The 19,666-nt window shown below is 38.3% G+C and overlaps 1 protein-coding gene across 1 annotated transcript; it reads left to right on the top strand.

The window, feature by feature from the left end:
- Positions 1–1,457: 1,457 nt before the first annotated feature.
- Positions 1,458–19,407, top strand: LOC100372523 (uncharacterized). Its single transcript, XM_006817611.3, has 8 exons — positions 1,458–2,021; positions 10,723–12,535; positions 12,876–13,203; positions 14,594–14,776; positions 15,023–15,426; positions 16,619–17,192; positions 17,802–17,859; positions 18,510–19,407. The coding sequence occupies exons 1-8, from the start codon at positions 1,715–1,717 to the stop codon at positions 18,806–18,808; spliced, it is 3,966 nt and encodes a 1,321-aa protein (XP_006817674.3). The 5' UTR covers positions 1,458–1,714; the 3' UTR covers positions 18,809–19,407.
- The last annotated feature ends 259 nt before the right edge of the window (positions 19,408–19,666 follow it).

Here is a 19,666-nt window from a genome sequence, read left to right as displayed (position 1 = left end):
ATTATTTGTATTGTATATGGATGACAATTTTGTAACACGTATCACTGTATGTCGAGTTTTATAACACATTTTTAATTATTTCTCAATTCTCTGGATAAAAATAATGCCCATGACGGTATTGTGCATACCGAAATGAAGCGCGAATTAAAAAATACAATTTTAAATCTTTTTGACGCAACGTGAGTTAAAAGAGCCGTTCATGTTAAATCTGGCTTCACCGTGACAGTTTTGTTGAACACGCTCAAGAATATATTATTCGTGAAAATCAATCTAAACACCCAAGCACCCAAGGCCGAATCGTTCGCCTTTAAATCGTCCGTCGAATACTGAGCGTTGCTCTGAAATGGCCGCAAGAAAACAACCGCACGTGTAGTTAGCACCTACAGTGTACTTATGACAGAAGTAAAACTTCAGAAGCTGACTTTCATTTGTAGCAGTATCGAATGCCTTGAGGGCGCTATTCTCCAACTAGCCTTATTGCTTTTAAAGACACATTCCAACACGCAGCGGCCTTCGGAAATTGCACATGTCACGGTCGCATGAGAACCATGTCGTATACGATTGTGACCGGCCGCCCTCTATATGAGATGAGATCGTTGATACTGGTTGTTCAGTTCAACAGGGCCTAAAATGATGCTTTCTGCATGGTTATTTATTTAATGACATATTAATAGAACAGAAATACGTACATACAGACACTGGCAGACATATTGTTCATTTGTTTATTTTTAGCCTTATATCTCTATTCTATTCTATTCTATTCTATTCTATTCTATTCTATTCTATTCTATTCTATTCTATTCTATTCTATTCTATTCTAAAATACGCACATACATGTTCATGTTCTCCTCGCGATTCAATATGCAAATGTTGTAATGATATAATCGTCGTTATATTTAGGTGGATACTATATCGGGTAGACATCGTTTGCTAGGGGTGACATTCTGTCAACAAAGGACCCAATATAGATGATACAAGTAAGGCCCTGAACGCATTCACATGTAAAACAAATACCATAGCACACTGTTTGTCTAAATAGCCTCCACAACTATGAACAAACACCTCTTACAAGGACTAAGGAATAAGCCCAGCACGTACTTTCGTACTATCTTATGCACTCGCTAGTGACGTCATCAATTCAAGAGCTCCGTGTTTTTCTTTGAGTTCTCTGTAATGTTTTCTATAGTTTCCCGGTTGCTTAGCAACATTGCAGTCCGACAGTGGTCTAGTTTGGCGTACATAAACGTATATTTACGACAGTTGCTTACGATTCCCCTTCCATTTACTAACTGTACGCTGTCTGTTGGGTGATTTCAAGTAACGTCTAGTTCAAGCCCGACATAACGCAACGGCTGACAGTACAGTGACGAGCCGTAATCACTTCGGCAAATGCAGTACCCACTCTGTCTGTTCCACTGACTCGGTCAAAAGGGGCGTTAGAAATTGGTCACCGCATAATTTAACGTTTGAGTATGCAAATGATAGCCTCGCCAAGGAGATTGGACAAAGCAGTTTAAAGAGCTGTGGATTTCAATGGGAGAAAAGGGTCATCCGCTCTCGGCAGATATTGACATCACATAGGAGATGGCTTTGTTCAATAGTCCGCTTTCGTTTGTAGCAACGGCGACTCGTTGAGTGCAACAGAGGCATTCTAGTGTACATAACTGTTTACTGGGCGACTCCGCGCTTCCTTTCTTACAGTTTATCCACCAAAATGTCGCATCTATTCGACGAAGACGATTCAAAACCAGATAATCTGGCATGTACGAAAAAACTGACAAAAAATACCCAGTCGCTTGCTAACGAAAGCAGTAAAATCACCGATGCCGAGGATATACTCGACGACTACAGCGATGATCAGCTACACCAAACTGTGGGAGAGTCACGCGCTGCCTTGGAAACCGTAAGTCAAATGTGTGCGGTCATGGCTCCGGGAATTCGAGAATTAATGGAAGGAATGTTGAAAACAACGAGTACAATACGGGAAAAATTGAAGTCCGTAGACTATTCCGATCTTCCTGGTAAGTATATAGTACTAGTATACATGACTGTCATTCACTCGTATACATCGCCACATTCACACGACCATAACATTGATTTACCACTAACAATACCTCATCAAGGGGGATAATAAATAGCCCTTCAACAACATAGCGACAGCGACAGTTTATACACACCCTAAAACAATGTACACGTCACACGGTATGGGTCTGTTAAAACAATCGTATATGGTTGCGCCTCTCAAATCGCGAGATATGCTCACGAGGTTCCATTCATTATAACGGACCGATTAAACTATAATCTTCGATTTTTTTTATAAGTAGAATTCCTACCGATAAAAGACCACTCCTTGGATACGGGGGTTAATCACTTTACCCGCGCATATCGTTACTAAGTAATTTGTTTCTGTGCCACATGGAGTTACGGTGTTTGTGTACAGCGGATGAGAATTAATGAGGCCGACAATAAAGACCGTCTGTGGCAATGTAAATAAGCTACTTTATAAAATGTTAATTGCAGCAACAATGAAATTGCCAATAACCTGTAGGGCCATTTTATTATATGTTGAATTGAAATGAGTGGAAAACACTCTGTACAATGGCAATATTGAATAGTTTGTTTTTTTTAAATATAAGATACAAATTCCGCCATGACACCGCCATGTTCCCGTCATGCTGTTTCTGTGACATCAACTGCAGAGGTCATTCCGCCCTTGGCAACGTAGACATATTACGTCGCTCGGTATTTATCATGGCTTGCGGATACGAGATAGGATAAACAGACATTCTGCCAGTGTGCGTTCAATTTAGCCGTTGGTGTGAAGCATACACAGCAATGTCAGGGTAATACATCTACAGTTTGGATGAATGGTAGACACCGTTTGAAGTGTAATTGCATCACCAGATGGCACATTGGCTCATCTTACACACATAACACATAGTGTAAACAAATTCTGTATTTTATGCAAGTATGCGATCATAAACGTAACATTATAATAACAGTCTTATAACCCCATATCCAGCACATCACAGACACACACACATAGTATAATGCTCTAGCAACACAAAACAATGCATTAATGGTTCTAATATAACCTCAAATTCATCAACACAAACTATTACACCGATTATCCAAAAATAACTCCCGGTTTCAGCAACACAAGCAACTGAACCAATTGTCCTAGTATAACCCCCATCTTCAGCAACACAAACTAATGCAATAAATGTCCGAGTATAACCCCCCATCTTTAACAAAACAAAGTACTGCACTACGTGTTCCAGTATAGCCTCATTTTCAACAACACAAAGTACTGCACTATGTGTTCTAGTATAACCCCATTTTCAACAACACAAAGTACTTCACTATGTGTCCCAGTATAACCCCATCTTCAACAAAACAAAGTATTGCACTATGTGTCCCAGTATAACCCCACCTTCAACAAAACAAAGTATTGCACTATGTGTCCCAGTATAACCCCATTTTCAACAACACAAAGTACTGCACTAGGCGTCCCAGTATAACCCCATTTTCAACAACACAAAGTACTTCACTATGTGTCCCAGTATAACCCCATCTTCAACAAAACATATTGCACTATGTGTCCCAGTATAACCCCATCTTCAACAACACAAAGTACTGCACTACGTGTCCCAGTATAACCCCATTTTCAACAACACAAAGTACTGCACCATGTGTCCCAGTATAACCCTCATCATCAACAAAACAGGGTACTGCACTATGTGTCCCAGTATAACCTCATTTTCAACAACACAAAGTACTGCACTATGTGTTCTAGTATAACCCCATCTTCAACAAAACAAAGTACTGCACTATGTGTCCCAGTATAACCCCATCTTCAACAACACAAAGTACTGCACTATGTGTCCCAGTATAACCCCATCTTCAACAACACAAAGTACTGCGATATGTGTCCCATTATAACCCAATCTTCAACAACACAAAGTGCTGCACTATGTGTCCCAGTATAACCCCATCTTCAACAACACAAAGTACTGCACTATGTGTCCCAGTATAACCTCATTTTCAACAGCACAAAGTACTGCACTACGTTTCCCAGTACAACCTCATCTTCAACTAAACAAAGTACTGCACTATGTGTCCCAGTATAACCCCATCTTCAACAACACAAAGTACTGCACTATGTGTCCCAGTATAACCCCATTTTCAAAAACACAACGTACTGCACTATGTGTAACAGTATAACCTCATTTTCAACAACACAAAGTACTGCACCAAGTGTCCCAGTATAACCCCAGCTTCAACAAAACAAAGTACTGCACTATGTGTCCCAGTATAACCCCATCTTCCACAACACAAAGTACTGCACTATGTGTCCCAGTATAACCCCATCTTCAACAACACAACATACTGCACTATGTGTTCCAGTATAACCTCATTTTCAACAACACAAAGTACTGCACCAAGTGTCCCAGTATAACCCCATCTTCAACAAAACAAAGTACTGCACTATGTGTCCCAGTATAACCCCATCTTCAACAACACAAAATACTGCACTATGTGTCCCAGTATAACCTCAATTTCAACAACACAAAGTACTGCACCAAGTGTCCCAGTATAACCCCATCTTCAACAAAACAAAGTACTGCACTATGTGTCTCAGTATAACCCCATCTTCAACAACACAAAGTACTGCACTATGTGTCCCAGTATAACCTCATCTTCAACAACACAATGTACTACACCATGTATCCCATTATAACCCATTCTTCAACAAAACAAAGTACTGCACTATGTGTCCCAGTATAACTACATCTTCAACAACACAAAGTACTGCACTACGTGTCCCAATATAACCCCATCTTCAACAACACAAAATACTGCAGAATGTTTTCCAGTATAACCCCATCTTCAACAACCCAAAATACTAAACTATATGTCCGAGTATAACCCCCTTCTTTAACAAAACAAAGGACTGCACTATGTGTCCCAGTATAACCCCATCTTCAACAACACAAAGTACTGCACCAAGTGTCCCAGTATAACCCCATCTTCAACAACACAAAGTACTGCACCAAGTGTCCCAGTATAACCCCATCTTCAACAACACAAAGTACTGCACTATGTGTCCCGGTATAACCCCATCTTCAACAACACAAAGTACTGCACTATGTGTCCCAGTATAACCCCATCTTCAACAACACAAAGTACTGCACAATGTGTCCCAGTATAACCTCATTTTCAACAACACAAAGTACTGCACTATGTGTCCCAGTATAACCCCATCTTCAACAACACAAAGTACTGCACTATGTGTTCTAGTATAACCCCATTTTCAACAACACAAAGTACTTCACTATGTGTCCCAGTATAACCCCATCTTCAACAAAACAAAGTATTGCACTATGTGTCCCAGTATAACCCCACCTTCAACAAAACAAAGTATTGCACTATGTGTCCCAGTATAACCCCATTTTCAACAACACAAAATACTGCACTTGGCGTCCCAGTATAACCCCATTTTCAACAACACAAAGTACTTCACTATGTGTCCCAGTATAACCCCATCTTCAACAAAACATATTGCACTATGTGTCCCAGTATAACCCCATCTTCAACAACACAAAGTACTGCACTACGTGTCCCAGTATAACCCCATTTTCAACAACAACAAGTACTGCACCATGTGTCCCAGTATAACCCTCATCATCAACAAAACAGGGTACTGCACTATGTGTCCCAGTATAACCTCATTTTCAACAACACAAAGTACTGCACTATGTGTTCTAGTATAACCCCATTTTCAACAACACAAAATACTGCACTTGGCGTCCCAGTATAACCCCATTTTCAACAACACAAAGTACTTCACTATGTGTCCCAGTATAACCCCATCTTCAACAAAACATATTGCACTATGTGTCCCAGTATAACCCCATCTTCAACAACACAAAGTACTGCACTACGTGTCCCAGTATAACCCCATTTTCAACAACAACAAGTACTGCACCATGTGTCCCAGTATAACCCTCATCATCAACAAAACAGGGTACTGCACTATGTGTCCCAGTATAACCTCATTTTCAACAACACAAAGTACTGCACTATGTGTCCCAGTATAACCCCACCTTCAACAAAACAAAGTATTGCACTATGTGTCCCAGTATAACCCCATTTTCAACAACACAAAATACTGCACTTGGCGTCCCAGTATAACCCCATTTTCAACAACACAAAGTACTTCACTATGTGTCCCAGTATAACCCCATCTTCAACAAAACATATTGCACTATGTGTCCCAGTATAACCCCATCTTCAACAACACAAAGTACTGCACTACGTGTCCCAGTATAACCCCATTTTCAACAACAACAAGTACTGCACCATGTGTCCCAGTATAACCCTCATCATCAACAAAACAGGGTACTGCACTATGTGTCCCAGTATAACCTCATTTTCAACAACACAAAGTACTGCACTATGTGTCCCAGTATAACCCCATCTTCAACAAAACAAAGTACTGCACTATGTGTCCCAGTATAACCTCATTTTCAACAACACAAAGTACTGCACTATGTGTCCCAGTATAACCCCATCTTCAACAAAACAAAGTACTGCACTATGTGTCCCAGTATAACCCCATCTTCAACAACACAAAGTACTGCACAATGTGTCCCAGTATAACCTCATCTTCAACAACACAAAGTACTGCACTATGTGTCCCAGTATAACCCCAACTTCAACAACACAAAGTACTGCACTATGTGTCCTAGTATAACCCCATTTTCAACAACACAACATACTGCACAATGTGTACCAGTATAACCTCATTTTCAACAACACAAAGTACTGCACTATGATTCTCAGTACAACCCCATCTTCAACAAAACAAAGTACTGCACTATGTGTCCCAGTATAACCTCATCTTCAACAACACAAAGTACTGCACTATGTGTCCCAGTATAACCCCATCTTCAACAACACAAAGTACTGCAATATGTGTCCCATTATAACCCAATCTTCAACAACACAAAGTGCTGCACTATGTGTCCCAGTATAACCCCATCTTCAACAACACAAAGTACTGCACTATGTGTCCCAGTATAACCTCATTTTCACAGCACAAAGTACTGCACCACGTTTCCCAGTACAACCTCATCTTCAACTAAACAAAGTACTGCACTATGTGTCCCAGTATAACCCCATCTTCAACAACACAAAGTACTGCACTATGTGTCCCAGTATAACCCCATTTTCAACAACACAAAGTACTGCACTATGTGTAACAGTATAACCTCATTTTCAACAACACAAAGTACTGCACCAAGTGTCCCAGTATAACCCCAGCTTCAACAAAACAAAGTACTGCACTATGTGTCCCAGTATAACCCCATCTTCCACAACACAAAGTACTGCACTATGTGTCCCAGTATAACCCCATCTTCAACAACACAACATACTGCACTATGTGTTCCAGTATAACCTCATTTTCAACAACACAAAGTACTGCACCAAGTGTCCCAGTATAACCCCATCTTCAACAACACAAAGTACTGCACAATGTGTCCCAGTATAACCTCATTTTCAACAAAACAAAGTACTGCACTATGTGTCCCAGTATAACCCCATCTTCAACAACACAAAATACTGCACTATGTGTCCCAGTATAACCTCATTTTCAACAACACAAAGTACTGCACCAAGTGTCCCAGTATAACCCCATCTTCAACAAAACAAAGTACTGCACTATGTGTCTCAGTATAACCCCATCTTCAACAACACAAAGTACTGCACTATGTGTCCCAGTATAACCTCATCTTCAACAACACAATGTACTGCACTATGTGTCCCAGTATAACCCCATCTTCAACAACACAAAGTACTGCAATATGTGTCCCATTATAACCCAATCTTCAACAACACAAAGTGCTGCACTATGTGTCCCAGTATAACCCCATCTTCAACAACACAAAGTACTGCACTATGTGTCCCAGTATAACCTCATTTTCAACAGCACAAAGTACTGCACTACGTTTCCCAGTACAACCTCATCTTCAACTAAACAAAGTACTGCACTATGTGTCCCAGTATAACCCCATCTTCAACAACACAAAGTACTGCACTATGTGTCCCAGTATAACCCCATTTTCAACAACACAAAGTACTGCACTATGTGTAACAGTATAACCTCATTTTCAACAACACAAAGTACTGCACCAAGTGTCCCAGTATAACCCCAGCTTCAACAAAACAAAGTACTGCACTATGTGTCCCAGTATAACCCCATCTTCCACAACACAAAGTACTGCACTATGTGTCCCAGTATAACCCCATCTTCAACAACACAACGTACTGCACTATGTGTTCCAGTATAACCTCATTTTCAACAACACAAAGTACTGCACCAAGTGTCCCAGTATAACCCCATCTTCAACAAAACAAAGTACTGCACTATGTGTCCCAGTATAACCCCATCTTTCGCAACACAAAGTACTGCACTATGTGTCCCAGTATAACCCCATCTTCAACAACACAAAATACTGCACTATGTGTCCCAGTATAACCTCATTTTCAACAACACAAAGTACTGCACCAAGTGTCCCAGTATAACCCCATCTTCAACAAAACAAAGTACTGCACTATGTGTCTCAGTATAACCCCATCTTCAACAACACAAAGTACTGCACTATGTGTCCCAGTATAACCTCATCTTCAACAACACAATGTACTACACCATGTGTCCCATTATAACCCATTCTTCAACAAAACAAAGTACTGCACTATGTGTCCCAGTATAACTACATCTTCAACAACACAAAGTACTGCACTACGTGTCCCAATATAACCCCATCTTCAACAACACAATTTAAGTATTGTACTACGTGTCCCAGTATAACCTTATCTTCAACAACACAAAGTACTGCACTATCTGTCCCAGTATAACCTCATCTTCAACAACACAAAGTACTGCACTATGTGTCTCAGTATAACCCCATCTTCAACAACACAAAGTACTACACTATGTGTCCCAGTATAACCCCATCTTCAACAACACAAAGTACTACACTATGTGTCCCAGTATAACCCCATCTTCAACAACACAAAGTACTACACTATGTGTCCCAGTATAACCCCATCTTCAACAACACAAAGTACTGCACTATGTGTCCCAGTATAACCCCATCTTCAACAACACTAAATGGTGCAGTACTTGTCCTCTTATAACTCTCCCATTTTCAGGAATGCAAAATACAGTACATATATCATATATGTATATAACCTTCTCTAGCAACACAAAATATTGTACATTTACTGGATAGTATAACTCCCTCTCCAGAAACTGAAGGGGGTGTTCCACTGCTAACATACTTAATTAAGGGTTATATTAGGACATGGCATTGTTCGCATGTGTTATATTTTAGTCCATAGAATACACATATTACGTCTTATTTCTCACGTTTGTTGAATAGAACACAACCTGACAGATCACATCTCTCACTATGCATTCGAGGCTGTTTATCAGACGATTCACTAGCAAATATAATTGCCGTTGCCTAGTTACATTATAACAAAGCCTCATTGCGTGCTAAAAATAGTATCAGCCACAGGTTGAACGTATTCAATGAATTGTAAACTGAGTGAATATATATATATATATATATATATATATATATATATATATATATATATATATATATATATATATATATATATATATATATATATATATATATATATATATATATATATATATATATATATATATATTTATAAACCAAGGTTATAAACTATGTTTATTGCTCAGTATTATATTCGTTAGCTGAATGCATATATTGTCCTTGACTGTCATGTTTACTACCCAGTATTATAAAGGTAAATTGAGTGTCCTTAGCTGCTATGTTTATTATCCTATATAATATTCATAAACTGAGAGCCAATATTTCCCTTAGCAACTACGTTTATTGCTCAATATTATAATTGTAAACAGAAACAGAGTGCATATATTTTCGTGTCTCAGCAATGTGTATAGTCAGTATTCCAATCACTAACTATATATATATATTATTTGTTCATGTTAGCAACATCTTTTGAGTATTACAATTTATAGTGAAGTGGACATCACACAACCAATTTAGTATTTGAGACACTGGAAATAATACTTACAAGCTTGTCGTATATCAGTTTAATAAACAAACTCTATACATAACATACTAGTATTTCACATGGTGATAAATGATATTATCAATCAATGGCTCCCAGTGTCTTCGGGAAATGGTTATTGAAAAAAATTCTGACATTATCAGTGACTCACACACTGCGTCATCATTGACTGATCTCATAAGATTAATGATTATTCATTAGCTTAATATTTGTTTCATAAAAATCAAGACCTATGTTTCTGGTAAATTGTATAAAATAAATATAATTGTGTAATTTTACTTCACCTTGATTGGAAAGCTTAATTGTCAGAAATATATTGAGTATATTGACATTTTTAGTAAGCATTGCCCACTGTTTTATGGCTTTGTCTGTCCAACACATTGTATGTTTTTGATAAGGCTCTGTACTACATTATGCTAATGCATGTGCTAGGTAGGAAGTATTGTCATGCACATTTGTTTGACATTTTATTAACCTTATTTTTTGTATGCTCATTCATTCAGTGTTGATGACTGATTGTTTTACATTGTGAAAAAACGCCTAAATGATTTATTTCCTTTTTGGTTTTGTTTTGATACACAGATCAGAAAAAGGTCCAAGATTCATTGTTGATGCGATTGCTGAACCAATCAAAAGCGCTGGATGAACTTGTTTTACTTGCTAAAGAAGCCGAGAAACTTGCCACTCAGACATCAGAAGTAGCACAGAAAGCATCTTCACGGTCCAAGATGACTGAATCAGAATTGGAAAAAGCAATTAGTGAAATCAAAACTGCAGAAAACATTAGAAAATCAGTTGAAAGAGAGAAGGAAGCAAAAGAAAGCAAACAGGAAAAAGAAAAAATCGGGATGGAAACTAAAAGCATTGCAGAAAAAGCTAAACGGCTTGGGACTGAGGTTAGTGAAGCACTAGAGGAAGCCAAAAAAGCCCTCGAAGAAGCAATAAAATACTCAGAGGAAGATCAAGCTTTTGAAGAAGAACTAAAACTTAAGTTAGAAGAAGCAAGAAAAGATATTGAAAGTACTGAAGAACCAATTGATGAGACAAACAAGTCAATCAGTACTACTGAAACAACTGCAGAAGAAACAGAAAGAATATCAAAAGACATGGAATCAACACTGGAAGACGTGAAACAAAAAGCACAAGAGACGGAAGAAAATGCGGAAGATGCACAAAAACATGCAGAGGTGGCAAATGCTTTGATTCAAAAGAGTAGAACTGCATCAAAATATGTTACAAGTAAATTGAAAGAAAAAAGAGCCATGGATGAAGCATTAAAAGTTGTGGATGAAGCAAGAGAGTATGCAAAAGAGGTGAAAAGACAAGCTAAACTAGCAGCGGAAATAGCAACAGATGCTGGAAAAGTAGCTGAGGAATTAGGTGATGAGGAGTCTGATGAAATAAAGGCCCAAGTTGAGGCTTTGAATGAGGCTGGACAAAAAGCACAGTTGTCTGCTGAGGAGGCCCAAAAGGCTGGGGAAGATGTTGAGGAAGCAGCAGAAATACTGAAAGACAAGAGATTGCAAGATAAACCAAAAGAAGCAGAGAAACCTGATGGAGAAGAAGCTGAACCAGAAAAAGAAGAGGAAGCTGGTGAAGAGGAAAAGCAAGCTGATGATGAAAAACCAGAGGAAGACAAGAAAAGTGAAGATGAAGAAAAATCCACAGAAGAGGAGGAGCCAAAGGATGAAGGGGAGAAGGAGCCAAAAGATGAAGAAGAGAAGCCAAAAGAAGAGGAAGACAATGCAGATGTTGAGAAACCAGAAGATAAAGATGCTGATGCACCTGTGGTGGATGAAGGTGCAAGCAAGGTTGATGATGGAATGGCTGAAGAAGTCAGTATTGCCATGGATGACGTTAAAGCAAAAATGGATATTGCCAAAGAAAAACTAGAACAAGCAATGAAGGATTCAGAAAAGACAACAGAAATTGCTGATGATGCCAAGAAAGTGCTGGAAAAAATAAAAATTCTTAAAGCTGCAGAATTAACTGCAAGTGAAGGTAAAGATGTTGCCGAAGAAGCAAAACAGGTTGCCGAGGAGACAGACGCCACAGCAGAATCAACAAGCAAAATAGTAGAGGAAAGTGGCAAAGACACTGAAGAATCTAGATTTGCAACCAATATGGCAAGTAATAGCATTCAAAAAGCAGTGAAATTTTCAACTGATTTGAAACAATCAATTGAATCTTTGGAAAAAGCAGCCACCAAATTATTAGATTATGCAAAGAGAGGAGATATGCCAATGGACAGAATACGTGGAATGCAGAAGCAGCTGAACAAAGATATAACTGAAATTAAAAGAGACATGCAAAAATGTAAAGCAGCTGCCAGAGAAGCTGAGGATTCACTTGAAGATGTGCAAAGGAATGATCCAAAAAGCTGGGATATCAATCCGTGAGTACACACAAATCATTAATTTATTTATAATGTCGATTGTTATTTGATTATGTCTTAACTGGTCTTGCTTCTACTGGTCATGATATGCATGCTGTCTGATAATGCAATGATTTTTCCCGAATCAAAACTTAGCGTGACGGAATATGAAAGCACGACCAAATCTACTTCAAAACTTTTTTATCAGCATATGCCCTCAGAGACGTGTTGGCATTGCACATGGCGTAGTTCTAAATAGTAAACTGGAACTAGATGTTAAATCAAAATTTATAGATTAATTTTTGAGACAGATCATGTTCATTTACTATACATCTATTTGATTATTCCACTCACGTATTAGGTTTCCATTGGATGATGAAGAAGATAGCAAACTTAATTGTCTGGTCCGTGGACCGCCTGGAACATTTGATGGTATAAGTGTCAGCTACAAACCAATGAATGTATGGGCACATAAAGCTATGGGAGAGAATGAGGATGTACTGAGTGCTGTTGTCTGTGTTGAACCCCAGGATATCAAACTCAGCAAACCAGCTCTGGTTTCTATACCTTACGCTGGCCGGGCACGCTCTATACATGGCAGAGAGGTCGTTGTCAAATCAACCAAGAATGGCAGGGATTGGAAAGTAATTTCAACGACTTCAATTGAGAGAGTTTTTGAAAATTATAAGGTAATACAAATCTTGCTTCAATATCCTTTGACATTTATTTAATAAATCTATGTTAGGGCTGTAATATTATAGCCAAGGGATTGGAAGTGTGAATAACAGTATCAGTAATAATGGGGCAAGAGTTGATTACGTGATTGGACAATTAGTTAGAGTCCGGGAGAGATTTAAATCCCATTGCAATTTTCCAATGATTATTCATTGCCAAACAACTGATAAGGTTAATGATGAATTTTGATGATATTTATGGTGGGGCTTTTCAAAAAGAAAAAGTTATATTTTGATATTATATATATAAGTACTATAGGTGGACTTCTCACACAAGTGTTCAATTTCGTGATGATAACTTCAATTCCCTAATTTTAATGAGTATTTTTTGTAATTTTTGGTAAAAAGTAATATTTCGGACTTCTTGCTGAAAACCGCAAGTCCGATTGCTTTGAGATCATACATATGGGTACATCTGGTAGACCTCTCTCAGATTTGTTGATTTTGTGATGACAATTCTCTAATTGAAATTACGGAGCTATCTCAGCCGAGAGCTACTTGTTTGTACTATATATTACGTGTTTAGCAGCATTTTTATATAAAACCTGATTACCTAAGACATGCATATGTGTCGTACATTGAATCTATGGTTGAAAATAGCAAGGAATTCATTGGGTCTAAAAGGAGCTTGTTATATTAGTAGTTAATAGTAGTTGTGCTTGGCTATATTAGTATGTATTAATACAGCTTACAATTATCACTTATTATATGAATTATTTATGGATCTATGCAACACTGCTACTCACGCGTTTTTTCATGTGCACATATTTTAGCGAATTCAGCAGCAGTAGTAATATTTGTTGTCAAAATCTGTCTACAATTATTCGTTTTAGTTTTAGTCAATTGTATGTGAATTTGTTGGTTCACTGTCAATCTGATTGTTGAGAAAAACGGTAAAATAATAAGAATTAAATGCCATTCTAGCAGCGGTTTCCATAGACTACAATGAAAACACATTTCCTCTTTAAAAACCTACTAAACATATTTGTTTAAACTTCTGAACATCAACAATCAACTTGTAAGAAAATATATATCTTTTCCCCACTATATATCGCCGAGCAAAAAAAAATTGCGAAATTGAAATATATCCTCACCACAGGAAACAATGGTAGAAATGCCCTAGACAAAACATGTTATATTCACTGTATTTTAAATATCGATTTCTTTGAACTGAGTACGGGGTGACCTACCTTTTCATTTATTTCTTATCCTTGTAACATGATATATCAAACCCATAAAACTATAGAAAAATGACAATATTTTTACCTTTGTGTAGAGCTCTACCGTCAATCAATTATATCCAGCTACAGTAAACTCAACTAATAATCATTATTTCATTCTACAGGGACAAATGTTTGCTGAAATGAAAGTGAAAGAATTTGCAACATATGTTGTTATATCTCGTTTACTTCGTGACAGACATACGGTCGACAAAAAGGGTGGCACATTGGCGTCATCAGGTGACAGAAGAGTGTTCGTTACCTATCCACACGGATGTATAAGTAGACCAAACGATATATCTTTGGAGGTCAGTTTTAAGTTTATATTAGGTAGAACAATTCTTCTTGACTTTTTGTAATTATTTCATTATACAATACTGGAGTTATAACTAGTACAACCATGCTCTAGCTTACTGCCTTCACGTATGAATTTCTGATTTCCGTGTTTGGCCCACGAATGAAAACATTTTGTTTCATGGTTGTGTGTGACAAATGCTTTACTATGATATAGTGTACATGGTATGCTCAACAAAGTTTTTCTCTATTCATTCAAGGTCCATGCATTTGACAACAACACCGTGAATTTGTTGAAAAAGAGACGTGAGAAATGCGAGTTATTGGCCGCATCAAGCCCAATAGTACGCATAACCCATTCCCCAACACCAAAGGAATTCAAGAAACCAATCACAATCAATCTACCATTACCACCAAACCCGGCCAAGAGAGACAACAAAGATCTTCGACCATCGGCGTTCACTTTATCGGCGTTGAAAAGCAAAGGTGTTTCGGCTGCACAGGCTGTCAGTCATCACCATGAAGCTGAGATAGCAGAAGAGTTGGAGACACTCCATGTCTTAGTCAGAAATAATAATACAGCCTGGCATGAGATGAAGAGTGTACGTTTATCATACTGTAAAAATGATGTTGTATCATTCGAATTGAACAGTCCTGTGCATAGGTGAGTAAAAGTATAAAATGGATTTCAAACATAGATAATATTTGTTACGTGTGTTTTATTTACAGTGCCCGTACTGATCCGTGTGTCTGCTTTCTCCATACGTTTACTATGCGTCTGTTATACATGATATGTAGATTTTCTCCACACTGCACGCCAGATATCTCAAACTTCTATGTACCTGTTTTTCCCTCCACATAACTGCAATGTGTTGCGAGTTTGCTTTCACTATATACTGTGACGTGATTGTGTTTTCCTTTTAAAACAAAATTATTGTGCTGTGCATGTGCCAGAAAATTTGTCGAAACGAATGACAACTATCACGCAATGTTTTATTTTACACAACAACAATATCGGACAATTTGAAAGCAACACGAGATCAGAAGGAATAACAAGTGATTATAACTACTTTCGTAATACTGCTTACTGCATGTATTGCTTGTCAGATTTCTACATTCTGTGTATCGCGTGCCTCTTCCTCCACTATGCCTGGGTCTAATGTTCTTATTACGCTCTTCGTAAATATATTTGTTTTCTTTGTCAAAATACTATGGTATTTTTCTCCATACTATGTAATGTGTGGTTGTTGAGGTTGTGGGATATGTGATTATTTTCTCCTTAAGTGCTTGTTGTGTTTCTTTCCCAACACAGTGTAATTTGTGTTTGTTTGCTCCACACAGTGTGATTATGGTTTTTATTCCCCTTCCCCCACAGTGTGATTTGTGCCCGTTGTCTCCCACACAGTGTGATGTGTCGATTTTTTGCTCCACACAGTGTGATTATGGTTTTTACCCCCCCCCAGTGTGATTTGTGGCTGTTTCCCCCCACACAGTGTGATGTGTTGATTTTTTGGCTCCACACAGTGTGATTTGTGGCTGTTTGCTCCACACAGTGTGTTGTGTGGTTGTGTTTCCCTGCACAGTGTGATTTGTGGCTGCTTGTTCCACGCAGTGCTATGTGTGGTTGTTTGCTCTTCACAGCGTGATTTGTCGTTGTTTTGCCCACACAGTGTTATGTGTGTGTGTGGGGGGGGGGCGGTCTTTTGCCTCACCCAGTGCGATGTGTATTCGGGTAAATTGTGTCGACAGTGTGTACATCAGGGATATGTATATAACGTGAGTAGAGCACAGTAACAAAGTGAACAAAACAGGCAAACAAGTACAGTATTTTACATATCTAACATCTTTCTCAATAGGGTTGTGTTGATACGCACCTCTGCCAAACCGGATTCAAATAGTGCAATGGTTCATTTGGCTAATATGGTAGAGGACTGGATCAAAGTCAAGATAGTCAGCATTATTGTACACCAGCATGTGGAAGACAGAAGCCACGTCATGGTACAGCTATCGCCGTACAGTAAAATAGATGATATTGAAGACAAGATGATTAACGAAGGCTTTGAAGGTCCACCTGACCCAAGCCCTGAAATTGAAATGGTTGAGGGCGAACAGGTCATGGTAGTGTTTGATGGAAACCTCCGTCCAACGGAAGACAAAGAGTTGAAACTGATATATAATTCGGAAAAAGTGAACCGATTAGAGCTCTACCTGGAGGCCATTGATCAATTCCGAAACTTTGCCTCAGATCACGATAAAGGTCACGCTAGGTTTTACGGACGTGCGCACCCTCCCGACGAACCGGAAACAGTAGAGAACGGAGAGATTGGAGAAGAGGAGGAAGATCAACAACAGAACGTTAAAGGACACAAGAAGAAGGACCCCTATGAAGGGTGGACGTTTCTTGCTGAACTACCTGTATCTGTTCCAAAGGTAAAATTGCGTTTTTTGGTGCGACGAATTGGGCTGTGCAAAATTTGCAAATTATATTCATAACTTTTGGGCGGCCAGCCATCTGTAAACTATTTAAACCCGCAGACAATGGTATGTGCATAGGTGTGTGAACTGTCCGCCATCGCTCTTACATTTAGAGTCTAAATATACACTCACAGGACAGGACGCACATAGTCTTTGTTCCAAGGTTCTTTATTGTTCATCGTAAGTAACAGTGGTATAATTTTTCGTAGCGAAAACATGGCAATAATCCCGACAAACGTGATTTAATTAGCTTTTCTCACGATGCAGCAAAACCATTGCCCTCATATTTATAAATATTTATAACTTTCAATGGCGGGTGAAATCAACCAGTCAATCGAGAGCGCAGTGCGTAAAAACATCAATTGAAAAAGTTCCAATGGTATCCCATCAGCCAACAGAAACCTGAAAAATTTACGAAAATTAAGAGAATAGGTTTGTTGTGTCTATAGTTACTGAATACTAAAAATGTACACATAAACAAAGTTAGATAACCATACATTTATGGTCATGACACGCCAGATGTGTGTTTGTTGTTGTTATTTTTATTATTATTTTATTTTGTAGGTTGAACGTCCGCCGCCTCAACCGAAGCAGGTATACAAGCAGGCTGTCAAAGTACAAGGTAAAGTTCACTCTTATTTCTCAGCCTTTGTATTTCCTGACACACGGTGAAACTTCTATCTTAGTTTATAAAAGCTTTTATAAATATTTGTAAATACAGGCCCTCAGTTATTATTCAAATAAAGAAATATACTTGACTCCAGTTCTCAACATTGTCTACACGCATGTCGCGCTCACATGCCTTCAATCAATTTATTCAAATTGGCGTTTACTGATTAAATGACGTAACGGTTGTACTAACTCGTTAATGTTAAATCGGGAGAGCCATCACCTGCGCACGCGAGGGAATTGAGTCCCAAGCTATGATAACAACACACGCTAAGGCGCGTGTTTGTAAACAATGACACGCTATCATCATATGGCGCATGCGCAGGTGAAGACTCCCCATACTCGTTATGCTGCTGAATTGCTCGACTTGTCATTTTAAATTTAAGAAATAGTACATTTGTAAAACTTTATAACGTTCACAGTATCTATCATGCATTGTAATGTTAGTCTTTCTAGCATAGTATAGGGTTTGTTCAAGTACTTGTATATATCACAACCGCGGCTACTCCTCGATACTCAATATTTTAAATATCTTGACGTTGAGGGCGGCAATGTAGACAGAGATTAACTTTTGGCAATCTGTGTATTTGTATTTTTCTGTAGGTCCACTTAGCGAAGAAGGTATTCGTGATTTGTCAAGAGAACTAACCAATGAATGGGAGTCACTAGCTCGTTACCTTGGATACTCACAACCGCAGATACAAAGAATAAAACGTGACAACCCAAATAGTATGGAGGATCAGATATTTGACATGTTGATATCGTGGAGAAACAACTTGCCGCGTTCAATGTATAAAATCGATATTCTCTGTGAAAATTTAGTTCGATGTGGCAGATATGATCTAAGCGAGGACGTTAAAGCAAAAGAAAATCCAGCGGAAATAGACGCCGAGGCAGAATGATTCTTGTAGCAATGGTAGTTCAGATCTGGGTCGGGGTTGTAGCGAGCAGGGCTTGGGGTGCTTTGAATAAACTACCTGCGAAATGTACACACGCTGGCCGTACTTTTTTTTTTCTTATGCAATCTTTTATCGATAAATCCTCGCTAGCAATCAATCTAGTTTTCCCCATACACTTTGTGTATCTCATCAAAACTATGTTATGTAAGTGAATCAGCTGTTACCTAAATACAGACAGGGCAGAGTATTTTAAAATAGTGCAATTTGCTAACTGTGACCTAGTTTACGTCAGCTAGTTCGTGGACTAAATCGACACTAACCAATATGTATGTATTTAACAGCATAATGTGTCTGTGTCATCATATTATATATTTTCAGCTGATTGCTAGGATGTACAGTGATCCATTTTTACAGGTTGGCACATGTAATTAGTCTATGTGCAACCACTAAGCTCTATATTTTTATAGTGTGTTTATTTGTTGAAAGAAGACAGAAATCCTAACACGACCGGCATTTATTCTGTTTAAAACTATGTAAAAATGTAATTACTAATCTGTATATTGTTACGTAATGCTAAACCAATAAACAACTTACATATATCATTATGTGGCCCCGTCACTTTGTTGCCATAGTGATCTTGCAAACAGGTATATGCTGTTTATTATCACCCATCATGTACTTTAATTAATGTAATTAATCACACCACATTGCTCATATGTATGCAAATAAAAATTATGTAAATTAACATTTCATTTTAAGACGTCAACAGGATGAAGCGTGCATATTTAAATGCTAATAAACACGCCACCATGTCGGCTAACAAATAGAAGCGATGCTGCTTGACTGTTGAGGGCGTGTTTC

The sequence above is a fragment of the Saccoglossus kowalevskii genome, chromosome 8 (genome assembly GCF_978046115.1).
Source record: "Saccoglossus kowalevskii chromosome 8, keSacKowa6.1, whole genome shotgun sequence".
NCBI lineage: Eukaryota > Metazoa > Hemichordata > Enteropneusta > Harrimaniidae > Saccoglossus > Saccoglossus kowalevskii.
This window is presented reverse-complemented; position numbering and strand designations above follow the sequence as displayed.

Coding starts and splice junctions, on each gene's coding strand:
- LOC100372523 (XM_006817611.3), top strand. CDS start 1,715: ATGTCGCATCTATTCGACGAAGACGATTCAAAACCAGATAATCTGGCA. Junction 2,022..10,722: donor AGACTATTCCGATCTTCCTG/GTAAGTATATAG, acceptor TTTGATACACAG/ATCAGAAAAAGGTCCAAGAT. Junction 15,427..16,618: donor TTGAACAGTCCTGTGCATAG/GTGAGTAAAAGT, acceptor CTTTCTCAATAG/GGTTGTGTTGATACGCACCT.